This window comes from Eubalaena glacialis, chromosome 15, assembly GCF_028564815.1.
Source record: "Eubalaena glacialis isolate mEubGla1 chromosome 15, mEubGla1.1.hap2.+ XY, whole genome shotgun sequence".
Classification (NCBI taxonomy): domain Eukaryota; kingdom Metazoa; phylum Chordata; class Mammalia; order Artiodactyla; family Balaenidae; genus Eubalaena; species Eubalaena glacialis.
The window spans coordinates 92,302,559-92,319,854 of NC_083730.1; the positions used below are offsets into that span (position 1 = coordinate 92,302,559).

General features: G+C 50.8%; 1 protein-coding gene across 1 annotated transcript in view; it reads left to right on the forward strand.

The window, feature by feature from the left end:
- The window catches only part of LOC133075201 (adhesion G-protein coupled receptor D1-like), a 72,419-nt gene that overhangs the window by 31,971 nt on the left and 23,152 nt on the right, over window positions 1-17,296 (forward strand). Inside the window, exons 9-15 of the mRNA XM_061169265.1 lie at window positions 1,797-2,051; window positions 4,219-4,283; window positions 5,063-5,218; window positions 9,594-9,653; window positions 12,176-12,293; window positions 13,288-13,398; window positions 15,216-15,291. Of these exons, the coding sequence (XP_061025248.1) occupies window positions 1,797-2,051; window positions 4,219-4,283; window positions 5,063-5,218; window positions 9,594-9,653; window positions 12,176-12,293; window positions 13,288-13,398; window positions 15,216-15,291 (841 nt within the window). The remainder of the gene's footprint in view (window positions 1-1,796; window positions 2,052-4,218; window positions 4,284-5,062; window positions 5,219-9,593; window positions 9,654-12,175; window positions 12,294-13,287; window positions 13,399-15,215; window positions 15,292-17,296) is intronic.

Here is a 17,296-nt window from a genome sequence, read left to right on the forward strand (position 1 = left end):
GGGTGTGTGCAGATGTGGCTGAGTGCGTAGGTGGGTGTTGGGAGGCCACGTGGTTCTGTCTGACGATTCCTGTTTCCTCCGGGGCTCAGTGTGACCCGTCGCTGGCCGGGCATGAGGTCAGAGGTGTGGGCCAGGAAGCTGGGGGAGGCTGGAGGTCTGGAGTGGGAACTGAGATGGGGAGAGGTGATGGAGGACCCAGAATGTCTTGAGGTAGCGTGGACGGGCTGCCCAGTCCAGACTGGAGACTAAGAAGGGAATCGCGGAGGTGGAGGGCAAAGTGAGAGTCTAGAAGGATCTCCTTCAGGAGGAAATGACATCTCTGACATAGGCAAGGAAAATTCATTTTCGGACCATTTAAAGGAGGCTGCGTGGCTCAGTTGTTAAAAAACCATGGACCCTGGAGCCACGCAGCCTGGGTCAAATCCCGCTCTGCACTCCTCTGCTAGCGGTGCGCACCCGGGCGCCTGACTCGCCTGCCCTGTGCCTCATCAGCGTGTTCGTCTGTAACGTGAGCACGATAACAGTATTCGGTCATAGGGTGACTGTGGGAGTGGAGTGAGCTAACGCACAAGGAGCCTGCAGGAGAGGGGCCCCGTGAGCGCTGGACGCATCTGCCTGATTCTGCCGCTACTGGGCGCTGGGACCAAGCGCGTACCCCCACCCCCCGAAAAGGGGCAAATTCAGCGCACACAGAGTTTGAGAGAATCTTGCGTATTTGCCCTCTCTGATCCCCGAGGCCAGAGCTTGCCTCTGCGTCCTCTACCTGTTCAGACCTGCCTGTCCTGCCCCTGTTCATGGCTCTTATCACCTTCCACCTGCTATCAGTCTCTTCCGTAAGAGTCTGATCTCCGTGCCCCTTGGGGCTGACACAGTCGCAGGCACCCAGTCGTTTATCTTGAACATATTTTAAGGTCAGATCTGCTGAATCCTGATTGTTTCCCCACCCAGAGAAATGGGGAGAACTGTAAACACCTCTGCCTGGCAATGTGCTCTTTCTTTGTTCGCTGAAGGGAGTTTCACGCTCCAGGGCGGTGAGACTTTGGACCTGTCTCGGATCCAAGCGCTCTCCGGAGACTCACGGTTAGAAAGTTGCACAGTCCCGAGCGAGAACCCCGGGGTAACTGCTGGGTGATTTAAGATGACCGCCTGGCTTGGGTCATAGGCTTCCTATGAAGGGCGTCTTCCAGCAGCAGGTCCCTGGGGGCGTCTGAGCACACACCTGCACAACGAGGTGTGGCCCTTTGTGGGGCAAGCTGCCATCAAAGTCCAGTGAACTTTCTTCTTGTTGGTGAACGTGGTTCTCATGACAGAGAGACGAGTCATCACCAGGGCTCCTGATAGAGGATCCTGGCGGAGCCAGGAGTGGTTTGTTCTCCCTCGGTGCTGCCATATTGGTTGCTACCACCTGCTTGAGGTCAGGGCAGAGGTGGGTATCAGTGGCCTTTCGGCTGAATCAGGCCCTCAGATAGGTCTCGTTGACCTGCCCTGTGCTGGCCTAGGCTGGATTAAAAAAATATTTTTGAACAAGTTATGACTATTAGTTATTACTTCATTTAATTTAAAATGGCAAAGGGTCTCTTTGAACGGCTTCTGGGAATTGGGGGGGGGGATAACTTCTTTCCTGTGCTCCTAAGGACGGAGGGAAGTGAGATGTGCATTAGGACCTATACGAGGACTCAACCAACGGTAGCACTGACCCATCATCATAAGAAAGAGAAATGTGCTTAAAACTAGAATGACCACTGCATGGGAAGCACGACCCACGTCATCAGAAGGGTGTCTCTGCTCTTTCCCAGGCCCCTACTGGACTCATGTCCTGTTTACATGGAAGTCCAAGGAGGGCCTGAAAGTCTACGTCAACGGGACGCTGAGCACCTCAGACCCAAGTGGAAAAGTGTCACATGCCTACGGGGAGCCCAACGTCAACCTCGTGATGGGGTCTGATCAGGACCAGCCCAATCGCTACGAGAACGGCGCTTTTGACGAGTTCATCATCTGGGAACGGGCCCTGACGCCGGATGAGATCGCCATGTACTTCACAGCTGCCATTGGTCAGTGAGAGGGGCGGGGCTGCGGGCCGGGTGTGACGTCAGCTCCCGGGGAGGGGGCGGGCTTCGTACCCACCTCCCCTTCCCAGCATTTTTCTTCTCCTCCCTCTCCTGATGCGGCCGTCAGCACTGCAGGCTGAGATGTGTCCTGATCAGCCTCATAAATACAGTGGGTTTTCTAGAACCCCTGCTCTCTAAGATGGAGGAATTCACAATTTACCAGAAACACACTGAGATGAATATTCTCCTGCTGGTCACCAGGGAGTTTTCGAGGTGTTTGTGATAGATGGTTATGGAAAGCTTTGGGAATCAAGTGTTCCAGGTCCATCAGTGCGTTTGATCCACAGATGTTTACCACATGCCTCCCGCGTGCCAGACCCACCCACCACGGGCCCTCGGAGCGCCCCCAGGACGCCCCCTTCCTGCTTAGCACAGAGCGGTGGTTCAGGTCAGGGACCCGGGGGACAGTTGGACCTGGGTTCACATCCTCACTCAACCACGATGAACTGTGGGACTTGGAAAGTCACTAATTAAAAAAATGGAGGTAAAATTCATAAAATGTGAATGTCACTATTTTACAGTGTACAGTTCAGTGGTACTTACTATGTCCACATGTTGTGCAACCATCACCCCCAAAGGAACCCAGCACCAGTGAGCAGTCACTCCCCCTTTCCTCCTTTCCCAGCTCCTAGCAACCACTAATTTACTTTCTGTCTCTATGGATTGACCTATTCTGGATATTCCATATAAATGGAATCATATTACATGTGACCTTTCATGTCTCATATGACGTCACTAGGAATCTCTGTTTTGGACTCTGCCTTCCTTTGCATAAAGATCTGTCTGCACAGGAAGCTGTGAGCTAGGGCTGCAGGTACCCAAAGGGGGCGTTTCCCTGGGTGACCTGTCTGGAAGGGGCCCCGCTTCTAACATGTTAGCTAGAGCAGTGCCATTTTCTGATGGGTCGGTCCAGCTGAGGCGGCCTCTTCTTTTCTAATTCACACAAAGGCAGAGTGTTGATCAGCTATCCCCCCGCTCAGGTGTCCCCCCAGCCCTGCGATGGTTGGCCGTTCCTTCTGTAGAGAAGCCGAGGAAGCAGAAGGCTTTGTTCAGAGTCCCACGGTTTGAAAGTGTGTTTCTTTGACACTAGAAACACACTCCGCGCAGTGAGATGCTCTTATAACAAGAGCCAGTTGGGAACCGAGACTGACTTAGGACCTGGCCGACTCTCGTTCCTCATCCTGGTCTCACGTGCTCATCAGTTATGAGGATGGACAGGACCGCTGGGCTGAGTTTTATTGTCCTTCACTTTCTCTTATGGACTCACATGAGTTAAATGTGAATTTGATGGGACTCCTTGGCATCCAAGGAAAGAATGTCACTCTGACTTGGAGAACAGAGTGTTTGGGGCTCTGATCCCCAGAGCAGTGTCACACCTTATCCTCTCACCAGCTACCCACCCCCACCCACAGGGTCATTTACTCCTGGAACCAGGGACGGGTGATAAGGTTATTCCCTCAGGCCACCCAAAGCAACTTGAGGGATTTCCAGAAATGAAGTAGAGTATCTAGTTAAGTCTGTGTTTTCACTGGGGAATACTAAGATTAGAAGTAGTTGGATGTCTTCATTATTATAATCATTCATAATGGACCAAATGGGGTCTTGAATAGAATCCTCGGGATGGGAGGGGCTCAGGAAGATGGTCTCCCCACCACTTGATGGGGTCCACGCCAGTGTCACCTCACTGGGAGGGGAGGTGGCTAGGTCTCCTGTTTGTCCCAGCCCAGTGATTCACAACCCTCTGTATTTTATCTCTAAGTAGTCCAGATGCAATGGAAATCCATTTCTTTTGCTTCTTTATTTATTTGAAATCAGTAAAAGCATGTATAAAGTCATCTTTTTATGTGATGACTTGCCTAAAGACTATTTCCAAGCAATTTAGACTATAAATGGAAAAATAATTTGACCTGGGAAAATCCATACAATCTACCCATTTGGCTGATTTATTAGGCCTTTATCTTTCCAGCGACATTGCTACTCAAAACATTCTCAGACTCTTCTTAGTTTGTCTCTGAAGCTGGTAGATTTTTGAATAAGGACAGGCCTTCCTGAGGGTGAACGAGGTGACCATGGCTTAGCCCTTAATGAAGCATGATCGATTTTTTTCCAGGAAAGCATGTTTTGTTGTCTTCAACGCCACCCAGCTTCCTCACGACACCCACAGCAAACACCATGGTGAGCAGATGCATTTAATGTTGTCCCCACCTCCCCATCTTGGTGATGTCTTTTTGCTTGGACTATATGCCAGGGGAGTGGGAATCCCATTACACAGTCTGGTTCTGTCTTACTGGCAGTATAATGAATGTCTGGGAGGAAATAATAAATGGAGGGGAAGCCAACACTGGCACTAAATCTCAACGCTCGGAGTGACTAAATGGGAGACCTGCTTCCTGTGTGGCCTGTAGCCTCAGGTGCCTACACGGAGTCAACAAGACTTCCCAGGGGCCCCCCTACCCATGACCCGAGACTGTTTTCTGGTGCACTTGGCACCATGAGTGGAGAACGAAGAGGAGCTGGCCTTGGCACTTGGCTTCTCTCTGTGCCATTTTCTTCTGATGTTTGAGGAAAGGATCAATACGTTTAGAAAGTGTTCCCCTCTGGAATTAATTTGTGATCAATCAGCTTCCCTTCCATGGGAACTTTAATGTAATAGCGAGTGGACAGACTCTAGAACCATCTGCTTGGGTTCAAATCCCAGTTCTCTTATTTATTTCTGCATAAGCCTCTCCACACTTAGTATCATCTATCACATGGGTGCGTATTTCATGAGGCTGCTGTAAGGATGAAATGTTAATAATATTTGTGAAGGAGTCACAAGAGTGCCTGGTATACAGTAGGTGCTATTACCGTGATTACTATGGTGTGAGAAGCATGAGACCCAGAGGACACACTGAACTTCTGTAGAAATCTTGGCTTTAGTTCTTAAAGGAACTCATGTTGCTGATTTCTTTTAGGTGCCCATTGATGCCTACCATCCCATCATAACCAACTTGACAGAGGAGAGAAGAAACTTCCAGAGTCCTGGAATTGTTCTGAATTACCTTCAAAATATGTCCCTCAGCTTACCCAATAACTCCCTCTCAGAGGAAACAGCATTAAATCTCACCAAGGTAAAGCTATTTGATTTCTGTGCCGAGTGGGTCAGCATTGGCAAACTGCCAGACCACGGCCCACAGATGTGCCTTGTTTGACCTACACAGGGCTGAAAAAATCAGAAACTTTAATATAAAAGTCTGGATTTCAACCAGATGGCGTGGCCACTCCAGCCAGCTCTACACAGCTCAGTGGAGTCTCCTGCAGATGAGACCCGACTCTTCATCTTGTTTTCCCAGCGCCCGGCCAGCCTGGCCCCTCTCTCCATCCACCTGGCCCCTGTAGGCATTTGGGTTTGCAACTCCTGTTCTAAACTCTGCCACCTCCCTTGGCAACAGGTAGAAGGTGGAGTTGGGTCTTTGGCAGATTTAGCCGTGGGGCCATAGTGTGACCCCAACACTGTGACTTGTATCTCAGTGGGAATTCCCAAAGTTACGTAAAGCACTTAGGGAATGCACACGTATGGCATTGGAACCAAGGTGTTTTCTCTTTTCATTCTCAAAATCTTTCTAGGTCAAGGTAGAGGAGGATGCTGGGCTCTTGGGGGCTTGACAACTTCGATCTCAGCACAGGGCTCCTGGTTGATGTGCAGAAGAAGGGATGCCTGAGACCGTTTCACTTCAAAAGTGCAGCATAAGTGTTAAGAGCAGGATGTATAGGGTCTGACTGCTGGGTTGAATGTCTCTGCCAGTTACTTACAGTGCACGCTTGGTCGCGTTATGTAACCTCTCTCTGCCTCACTTTGCTCATCTGAGATATGGGGAGATAATAGTACTCACTGGGGACTAAAAGGGTTCCTATGTGCATAGTTATGTGTCTGGCACTTGGCGAGTGCTTTTTAAGAGTTCTTAATTCTTACTGGTTTCCTTGCTGAAGACAGATCCAAAGAAGTACCTGAACGCATGTGTTCTGTAAACAAAGACATCCTGAAATGCAGGGTGGGTCCTGAACGCCATAGCGCTCCTGCCCAGGCGACAGAAGCAAGAGTTAGACGTCTCAGATTTCGTTCATTCATTCATAGAACATGCTAGGTTCTGAGCATCTGGGATGACCAAGAACCACTTCCTGCTTCCAAGAGGCTCAGGGCCGAGAGGATGAAGATGGACCATGGAGTCTGAAAAGTGCTATGAGGGGATGTCCTGAGCTGCAGGAGCTCAGTGACACTGGAGTCAGGCAAGCCTGGGCTTGACCCCCAGCTCTATGTCCTTGGGCAACTTTTTAACTTCTTCAAGCCTCAGTTTCCCAGTCTGTGTTATGGGGTTAATTTGATGACCCAAGTCTCTCTCCTAGAATGGTTTTGGCTGCAAATAAACAGTAATATGACTATTTTAAAAACAATAGGGGCATCTAATTGCTTCACTCCAGGTTTGATTACTTCAGTCTTCATTCACAGCAGGGATTTGGGTAGCAGCAGGACAATTCTCTTGGCGTTCTGCTCTGTTTCCAAGGGGCTGGAACGGTTCCAAACACCACACCTCACTACCAACCACCAGGAGGGAAAGCAAGGTCAGGGGGCTCCTCCTTCTTTATAGGGGAGGGAATTCTTTCCCATGGTTCACCCTGCAGAGGTCCGTCACATGACTGCGCCTAGACCAATCACTAGCCAAGGGGAGCGGGCCTGGCTTGGTAGCTCAGCCAATCATATGGTGGTATGGGCGGGGCCAAGGCAGCATTCTGAGCACTTCCGGGCTCCCCACAGGAAGCACTTCCGGGCTCTGCACGTGAGCTCTGGGGGTGGGTGTGAGGATGCCCAGAGGGAGCCGACTGCCCAGAGGGGTGAACGGGAGGGTCCGGCCCCTCCATAGTCTTGGAGAGATGTCTACATGGGAACATAGAATTCAATGCAGGTCTACATAGAAAACAGTTTCTTTTTTTTTTTTTTTAAAAGATTTTATTGATTGATTGATTGCTATGTTGGGTCTTCGTTTCTGTGCGAGGGCTTTCTCTAGTTGCGGCGAGCGGGGGCCACTCTTCATCGCGGTGCGCGGGCCTCTCACTATTGTGGCCTCTCTTGTTGCGGAGCACAAGCTCCAGACGCACAGGCTCAGTAGTTGTGGCTCACGGGCCTAGTTGCTCCGTGGCATGTGGGATCTTCCCAGACCAGGGCTCGAACCCGTGTCCCCTGCATTGGCAGGCAGATTCCCAACCACTGTGCCACCAGGGAAGCCCGGAAACAGTTTCTTTTGAAGCTTGGCAATTTCCTCTTTCCTTTCGACTCCCCTTTTCCCCTCAGATATACTGGACACTGTCAGAGGTCCCAAACTCAAATGCATGCAGGGGCCAGACAAATAAAGTAAATGGATGATTGGGTCAGACAGACAATAGGGAGGAATAGAGACCGTGGCAAACTGGAAGGTGCCCACCCACAGGGAATGGCATCGAGCTGCTCAAGAATCCCCTGACTTTAACCTTTAGGGTAACCTCTTCTGATTTTGCAAGCAAAACTCCGTACCTGATTTTGAAATGGAAAATCATCCAATTAAAAAAAAAAGTGGACAGCTTACTGAAATTTAAAAGCAAGTGTGTACAAGCCAAATAAAAGACATTTATGAGGCAGATTCAGCCTGTGGGCCATCAGCTTGAGACCTCTGATGGGGGCCTGTGTTGAGATACCTGACTCTGGGTGTCCTGGAGAGGAATCCTGCAGATTTACCCCAAACTCCACCCATCTCTGATTGGAAGAGACATAAAAATCTTTGGCATCCATATCCAATTTTCCATAATGCCCTGGCTTCTCACCACTAACAGCTGAACAGGAAAGTGACAAGAAGTCAATTCTTGTGCTGGGTAATAAGGAGGCCGTTAGCCACACGTGGCTCTTGAGCACTTGAACTGTGATCTGTTCAAATCAAGATCTAAAATACACACTGGATCTCTAAAGTTTAGTATAACAGAAGAATGTAAATTATTAAATTAATGATTTTTATATTGATTGCACGTTGAAGTGATATTTTAGATATATTGGGCTAAGTCAAATATATTATTAAAAAGTAATTTCACCTGTTTTCTTTTCACTTTTTAAAATATGGCTATTAGAAAATTTAAAATAAAACTGTGGATTGCATTATATTTCTATTCAGCTGAACTGCTCTAGATCAGGACTCAGCAAACTATAGCCCTTGGGCCAAATCTAGCCCACTGCCTGTTTTTGTAAATAAAGTTTTATTTTAACACACTCATTTAGTTATGGATTGTCTGTCACTAATTTTGCACTACAGTGGCAGAACTGAGTGTTTGTGACAGAACTGTATGGCGTGTAAAGCCTAAAATTTTTACTAGGTGATCCTCTTAAAGAAAAGTGCTGACCCCTGCTCTAGATTATAAACTCTGCCCCCTAGGCCTCAAGCCCAATGAGGGCAGGGATCATGATTGGTTTTTTCATATTTAATTTTTAAATTTCATCTTTAAATTTTAAGGCATTGCACTTTAGGGTCTTATAAGTATTTATCAAATAAAGATAAATAAAAGAGTGAGGAGTTTTGATGATGTGTTCTCTAAATATTTAGTGTCTCAAAGTGTGAGGAAGAATGTGGCTTTTTGGAGAAGGCAGTTTGGTGGAAATATAGGAGGTTTAGATCAGGCTCTAAGTTTAATTCTGGTGTCTGTAGTAGGAGACGCACTGTTAAAAACCTACACGAGTAATGTAAATGAGTGAAACAGATTAGATGTAAGGCAATAGGGAGTGGTGAGGACTGGGGTGAGCTGGAGAAAGCACAACTACCTAAGGGGTCAGCTGCTGTTCAGTTTTGGTCGATGGTGGCCATGTGGGACTATGGGATAAGAATTGTCCAAGCTTCTACTTTTTTCAGAAGAAGGAGGAAATTCACATAGTTTCATTTAAATCTCCCAATTTGAAGATTTTACAAGCTACTTTCATTTTTTTAGAACAATAGTGAGCCAAACCAAACATGGTTTTAAGGTGATTTGTCCAAGGGACCCCGAGTAACTTCTGCTTATGGAGGGGTCATTTCCAATTAAACAAGTGGGTTTTTATGTCAGCTTGGCTTCTCATGCCAAGAAAAGCACACGGAGCAGGCCATGATTTGTTCATTCATTCATTCGTTTGTTCAACAGGCTTTTACCGAGGGCCGGTTATATCTTCCAGGTACTGTACTTAAGGCTGCTGCCGTAACTAAGCTGTGAACACACATCTAACATCTAAATGTTTGTCACTGACTAAAGGATTGTCACCAGGAGCAAATAAGACAACATCTATAACATCTATAAAAGGGCTGTGTACAGTATAACCAGACCCACTAATGGACCTATTTTGGTTACTACTGTGTATATGCAAAACCCAGCCCGTGGTTGACAGAGATGGGAAAATCAAAGGTCTTATCATTTTGAGGCTTAAGGATACATGCTAAGCAGTGTCATCTTGTCTTCCTTTAGACTTTCTTAAACACCGTGGGAGAGGTTCTTTTTTTGCCCAGTTGGACTGCTGTGTCAGAGGTAAGAGAAAAGAACATTTAGATCTTCAAAAGGGGCACCTTTTTGTCTTTCTGGAAGTGGCGTCAGTGTGGCCCAGTTCACATCTGTAAGAGAAATGATGCATCTCTGGGATATTAGAGCTAATTTTGACTGGATATACGACTGATTTGCAATGCTCTGTCTTCTCTATGAATCAGTTCTATGAGCATCAGTACCATGGTCCTGTTGTCAACACTGAACAGGAAAACAGTTGGATTTCTTCATGAGGAATGTATGCTTGTTTATCATCTTAAAAACATATTTTTTAGCATCACATTGTTCTTGAATGATAATAAAACACATGTTTGATGTTTAAAGATCACTAGATTAAATGAAAAAAGTAGAACATGTGACAATATACACTTCATGATTATAAGAGTAAATATCAAAGCAGCCTCTCCTTTCCTCTGTACGCTAAAGAATTAGGAGAATGGAATACTTTTTCTTTTCTTTTTGAAAATAACTTTCTTGATTTTAGTTATTTAAGAAATAAAACAAGTGAATATGTTGTGGAGAAGTTAGAAAATGCAGATCATAAAAATATATATAAAATAAAAATCACCTGAAATCCTCAGGCTGAGAGATAATGATTATTAACACTCTTGTATATATCCCTTCAAATCTAGTTTTCAATTCTCTTATATGCATATATAGTCTACACATATGCTATATATCTGAATTTATCTGTTTTTCTTTAATTATGGCAAGGACATTTCCCAATAATACTAAGTATCTTCTGCGATGCTCTATCAGTCAGGCTAGGCTAGGCTATGCTGCAGTAACAAATAGGCCCTACATCTCAGTGGCTCAGCGCAGTGGACATTTACTTCTCACTCATGCCAAGTCTGACGTGGGTCAGCTCTTCTCCACCCAGTGACCTGGGGATCCTGGCTCTGTCCATTTTCTGATGCTGCTGTCTCAAAAATGTGACTTCCAGGTTGCCCGGCAGGGGTGGAGAAGGGGGAGGAAGACTCCTAACTGTCTTGCCTGGAAGGGCTGGGACCACACCATTATTTAAAGTGCTCCCTCTCCTGAACTCCTGCAAAGTTTAAAACATATTTGCCAGTTTGAAGCAGAACGACATCACCTTCTCTCGTTATGAATGAGATGGCTCCAGGGTTTACATTTGATGAAATTTTTATTTGAACAGTTTCAAATGGAATGAGATCGGGCTTCACATTGGCAAAGGGAGAGAAAGGCGGTCATGAACTTAAGACTGATATAATCTTACCTAGAAACACATTCTATTTTAAAAGGCACAGCACTCCAGAGTTCATGATTTCCGGGGGGACGATGTGTGCAGGGCTGCTGCCTGGGAAACACCCAGAGGATGGCCAGTGGAGGACCTGAGCAGATGTATTTTCTGCATCATCTTAAATGAACTTTTGCTTAATGCTCTGCCACAAAATATGAATAATCATGAAACTATTCAGACTCAGGCAGGCTCTACTGTGCATTAAAGGGAAGGTATGAATCAGCCACTACCCAACAGATCTGCATGCCAGAAACACAGATTTTCATGTGCTTAACTGTGCTTGGCTGATTGAAATCAGGCCACAGGCCTGAAAGAAAATGTCTAAAATTGGCCTCAGTGTTCTATTTCCAGCTCGTGAGACTCTCATGGAGCGTGTGTTTTTGAGAGAACGCCTGGGACGCTTAGCAACAGACAGATGCTTTTTCAGAAAGGCGGGAAGGAGAGAAGGGGCGTGATGGCAGAGAGTCACACACCGCGTTCCCAGGGAACTGAGACGCCCCTGCCCTGCTAGACGTGTGTCTGAGGATGAGGGATAGTCAGGCTGATCCGAGCTGGCTGCAGAGATACGGGGCCACCATGAGGGACCCCTGCCTTCTTGGGGATCCACTGGGATCATCTCTGCCCTGGGGACTCAGAGTGGAGAGGCCCTTGGAGGGGAAGGGACACCCCAGGCATGTCAGGGAGGCCAGGGGTGACTTGAGGTGCTGGCACCTCCGAAGCCGCCTCCCCTTCACAGAGACTAGGACACAAGTGCTGGTGTCTTCATCCTGGACGGTATTTGGGAGCAGTAATCCCCCTCCTCGTGAAACAGAAGGGGATGGAGTTGGGAGGGCCGGTCAGAGACCTGTCAAGGTCCCCAGTGAGTTCAGAGTGGAGCGGGGACCAGGTCTGGTCACTCTGTGTCTGAGCGTGGAAGCCTTGGAGCTGACGGTCTGGGTGACCGGGGTCAACCTCAGCCGGTGTCCACATTCTGCGAGCTCGGCTGGGCTGGGTGACCTCAGTGGTCCCCTCCGCGCCTGTGAAACGGGGTAGCGGCGTGACTATCTCTCCCCTCGTCTGGTCATCGTGAGGGCAGAGCCTGGCCCACCATGTTGGTCAGCAGATGCTGGGCGTCCTCCTTTGCAGGAGTGTTGACAGTGAGGATGAAGCTTGATCTTGTGCGTTTGTGCATTTGCTGCCTCCGTCGGGTGCACGTGCTGAGCGAGCCCCGTACTGACGTCTCCTTCCTTCCGTGTCGTGCCGTTTGCAGGACAGTGCCGTGGTGCTGGGCTTGATAGACACCGTGGACACCGTCATGGGCCACATATCTTTCAACCTGCAGGCCAGCGAGCCCCAGGTTGCCATCACGGGCTCCTCATCCATGGCAGGTAGCTTGGCAGCGTGGGTGCGGGCGGGGACCGGCTGTGCGGCGGGAGGGGAGCGGGGTGCAGGGGATGCCACCCGCCTGTTGAATTCCGCTCCACTCCTGCGTTTTCTTGCACACGCCCAGGGACGCACAAACCTCTCGCACCATCACTGGAGATGCACCTCTCCGCTGTCCTAAACTACGTTGCCTGATGCACAATGATATGTTGGGGGAAGACAGAGTTAGGTCGGGGCAGCCGTGCTCAGCTGGGATGTGCACACAGGACCACGGGAGCCTTTCATGCTGACTTGGGGGCCAGATTCGTCTCGGGTGACAACTGTCTCGGTTCAGAACAGGAGGCGAGCAGCGGCAGCCCCTGGAGTGTCCGTGGGGTCGCAGGTTTCCCGGGGTCAGCTGGAGGCTCTTCCAAGCCAGCAGGCACGGGGTCCCCTACAGGCCGACATCGCAGCCCTTCTGTTTTCAGGGTCTGTGTCTAGGGAGCGTGGTACCCTAATACTTTACCACCAGAGCCACTCTCTGGAAAGTAAGCTTAATTCAGCCACTTGGGTTCATTTTAATGGGAGTTTGTCGGCCAAGACAGGTCCCTCCATGGGATGATGCGCTTGCCTCACTTAGGTTAGTGTCTCATTTTCCTGTGTCTCGTGGGGTCCCTGGCGTGGAGGAGGAGCCCCTCAGCACAGGGGTCTCCCTGCAGGACGGGACGCAGTCAGTACCTGAGGCATTGTAAGCTGAGGGGCTGCACTGAGGGAGAGGGGTCGCCTCAAGCTGGGAGAACCCCCACCAGCGGTGGTAGATGGATGCGTCGGCCACATGGCCGCAATTACTGCCCTGGACACTCTTATTTTTTAGGTTCTCGTTTCCTAAAGGTAATTACACTCCCCAGGAGAGCCCGTTCTGTTAAAAACAAAACAAAACAAAAGAAGGTGGGGTTTTACAGCCCTGTTTCCTCCCCTGGAGTTGACTGACTGCAGCTTCCTCTCTCTGGCTTGTTCTAGAATTTTCCGTGGCCAAAATGCTCCCCAAGACCATGAATTCCTCCCACTACCGCTTCCCGGCCCGGGGGCAGAACTACATCGAGATCCCCCATGAGGCTTTCCACAGCCAAGGTGAGCACAGCTGGGGGGACCTGCACCCCAGGACCCTCGGGGAGGGACTCAGCCCTGTGAGCTGTCGGCTGGCGGAGGGGCTGCCCCCAGGCCTCCTCTGTGTGCCTGTGGGAACACAGTGTGTCATCAGACGCTCTTGAGGTGTTGGCACAGTGCCGACTGGACTCCAGGTCCGCTGCAGCCTGATGCACCGGGAGTGGGGAGGAGGGGCTGGGAGTCTGCATTCCAGACGGGCTCGCTAGGCGACTCTTAGCGGAATGTGAACTGATGTGGCCACCTCCCCTCCCCGCTGGGGGGCCTCTGTCTGCTCAGTGGCCCGGTGCCCTCCTCCTGGGTGGGTCCAAGTACAGGCCTGTGATGAACCCGCCCCGAGGGGACCCCGATTACTCTCTCTGGCCCTGGAGCACCGTCGGGGGCCCGGGTGGCTCTGGCCATTTTTGCTGCCATGACTGTCCCGTCTGCCCCTTGAAAAGTGACTGTGCCTCTGTAGGCGTGTCCCTCCGTCCCAGGGGCCTCGGGCGGTCTGGGGAGTCGTGGATTCTCAGCTCCTGACAATCTGGCCGGAGGCCATGCACTTCCCGGGTTCTGCCTTCAGGACTGGGGGCCGAGCTGCGGGGTGTAGGGCCATGGTGTCCCATCCCCAGCACGGGGTCCTCACTCCCCAGCCCTTGGGAGCCAACCTCTGCTCCCTGTACCCTCTAGTTTGCCTGTGTGAAAGGTGCGCAGGGATGTCGGGGTGTCCTGCTCTCAGGGGACTGTCCCCCCCGCACTCAGGGTGAACTACAGAAATTGGAGGGGTCCAGGGACAATGCCGAGGTCAACCGACTGCATGTGGGATCTTTTGCCATCTCACGTGGCTGCACGATCTGTTAGAAATCCTCAGTTTCTCAGAGTTGGCAGGACCGCAGCCTCATGGTCTGTACGTTCGGAAGCTTCTCACACTTGGCGGTAGAGCTTATTCGTCACAAGCACCAACTCTGTGGATGGAACTCCTGGGCTCGAATCCTGGGTCAGCCACATACTTACTGGGCAAGTTATTGAACCTGCCCGGCCTCAGTTTCCTCATCTGTGATAGGGGACAGTCTTAGTACCTCCCTCAATATATTGTGGTGAGAATTAAAAGAGCAAAGCTTATACCAGTACCTGGCACGCGGTAAGTGTTATGTGAATTATTAAATACGTCCCTGAAATTTTAACACACTCAACAAATATCCCGAAGAGCTTGGAGGTCAGCTTGCAGTTTGCTCCTTCCAGTCTCCTGTTAAGCTCATGCAGGGAGGTAACAGAATAGATGATTCTTGTTTCCAAGTTGGAATATCACAGAGAGGTGGGACCCAGCCGAAGGCGTGACAGACATCTGGGTGACTGTAAATCCTGCCTCTCTCGAGCGCTGGCGTTGCTGTAAATACTCCAGATGCAGACAGCCACTGAGATGCGCTCACGACTGCAGTGCTGTCGCCTGGCGCTGCCGTCCACAGCTCGATGGGGGCTCTGCCTTCAGAAGCTCATGGTGTCTGGCTCCCCGGGAGCAGCAGCATCCGTGTGTCCAGAGCTGACTCCTGGGCAGCGTAGGGAGCGATCGCTGCGGTTGGATTCACAGTTGAAGAGTGGAGGGGAGTCTCTACTCAAATTCTGTCCTTGTGGCCAGTTCTGCCCCTGAGTGTCCCTCCCCTCGCCCCCCGAGGAGCTGCCGGGTTCCTGGGTGTGAGGTCTGCACTGTGTGTTGCTGGGCGAGTGGGTTTGGCGGGGAGCTCTGTGTCTCTCCTGCTTGTCACCTGGGATGCTGACAGGTGTCTGGCCATCTGCTCTTTCCCCAGCCTGGACCACCGTCGTGGGCCTTCTCTACCGCTCGGTGCACTATTACTTGAGCAGCATCCAGCCGGCCAACACCAAGTGAGTCTCTGGGGGCCACACAGCACGGAGCGGGAAACGGGGTGCTTGTTTGCTGGGTGGCTGATGCCTGTGACACCTGCACCTCCCCACCATCACCAACACACGTAGTATTGTATCAGAGAACTTGTGACGCTAATTCCTGGTGCTTCACTGTTAGGGCAAAGGAGGAAGACGCAGGGACCCCTACACTGGGGGTTCAGCAAGCCCTGGGGTGTAGGCTGATAGTGCAGTGGTCAGGAGCATAGGCTGAGTGACCATATCGGTTCCACCTGGAACTGTGTGACCTTGGACAAGTCAAGTGACCTCTCAGCCTCAGTTTCCACTTCTGTAGAATGGGAAGCCAGTAGCACATGCCTATATCAGTCAAGACTGTGTTGGATATATCAGCTTAGGCAGAAGGTCAGGGAACTGAGGGCTCATGCGACTAAGAAGGGCAGGAGTCAGTCGGGTTCAGGCACGGCTGGATCCAGGGACCCAGAGGTTGCTTCTTTGACCTGGTCTCTATGTCCCCTGCCTCTGCTCTCCTCTGTGTCAGCTCATTTCCAGGCAGGCCCCTCCATAGAGGCATGGCTGGCTCCGGGTAGCTTCAGGCCCACGTGGGTTGGGGTCCTGAGATCTCAAGAAGGAAATCGAGTCTCTTTCATCAATGAAAAGTCAGTTTCATTCACAATCCAGAGAGGGCTGTGGTTGGCCCACTTGGGTCACATGCCCATCCGGGCCCCCAGCCTTGGTGGGAGAGGATCCTGCCCTCTCATTGGCCAGGTCTGCTCACATGACCCACTGGGGCTTGGGGGGTGGGTCAGCGCTACTCCGACCACAGGGAGGGGCTGGTTCCCTTAGGAGAGGTTAGGGCCGGGGCCCACTCCTCCCTTTCATGGGGTCCCTGGGAGGGGGCAGGGCGGCAGAGCCCAGGGCCGGTGCCGGGAAAGGGCCAACGAGGTATGAGCCCAAGGGACCCCTCTCTGCAGTTAGTGTTTGGAAGGTGAAGCCGGTTTTGTCGGGCACAGATCCGCCCCAGACAGGGGATCCGCGGAGGGCAGCAGGCAGGGGCTGGTCCATCTCTGTTCCCGCACGTCTGGCGCAGTGCGCGGCCCAGAGCAGGGGCTCCGTCCGAAAAGGTGCTGGAGAGAGAGCCGTGCATCTCAGAGGGAGCCGCACAGGGCCTCCACCCCTGGCCCCGAGGCCCCGCTGCCCTCCCCCGCCGGGACAGAGCCTGGGAAAGCTGATGGTATGAGGACGGGGGTTCCTGCAAGTTCGCTGTCTCTGCTGATGGGAAGGCTTTGCAGGGGCGAGTTTCGGACACTGGTGCTGCTGCCGGGTATTTGGAGGCATGTGTGATGGAAAAGCAGGCAGCTATTTTTACCGCCTACAGATAAACAAGAAATGATAAATACCTTCTAATGATGCAGATACCTGAGCCCTGATATCATGTGTCTCTCAGGCTCCTCTCCCGCCTGATGTGAGGGACCAGCTCATTGTACAAAACCCTGGAGGAGGGCGAGGGAAGGGAGCAAACAGTCGTGGTTTAGCTGCAGACCTGGAAGAAAGCCCGGTTCTGGGCCTGGTTGCCTGGGGGAGCCTTATAACTACAGAAAAGGGACCTGGCACTCTGGGTGTGCTTTCCAGAATTCTTCAGGAAAGTCACAAAGGAAGATGCCACACACTTTCCTCGGAAACAAGCCTTCTTGAATATTTGGGGGAGATTTCTCCAAACCTGAGATTATGAATGAATAGTGCACCCATCCTTGGCCCCAATTTATCAATACTTATTTACAGCTCTCACTGCTGGAGGTTCCGACTGAAACGGACTTTTCAGTGAAATCCATGAACGTGTATTTCTGGGGATGGCCGAGCCCTGCCGCGGGCCGGGGTAGGGGCGTGGGGAGGATGGCGTCTGTACCACGTTCTCGGTACCCCTCGCCCTCAGGAAAGGGGAGAAAGGCAGGATCGAGGGTTGCAGACGGCAGCAGGCACTTTGAATTAATGTGACCGGAACCATCGCTCT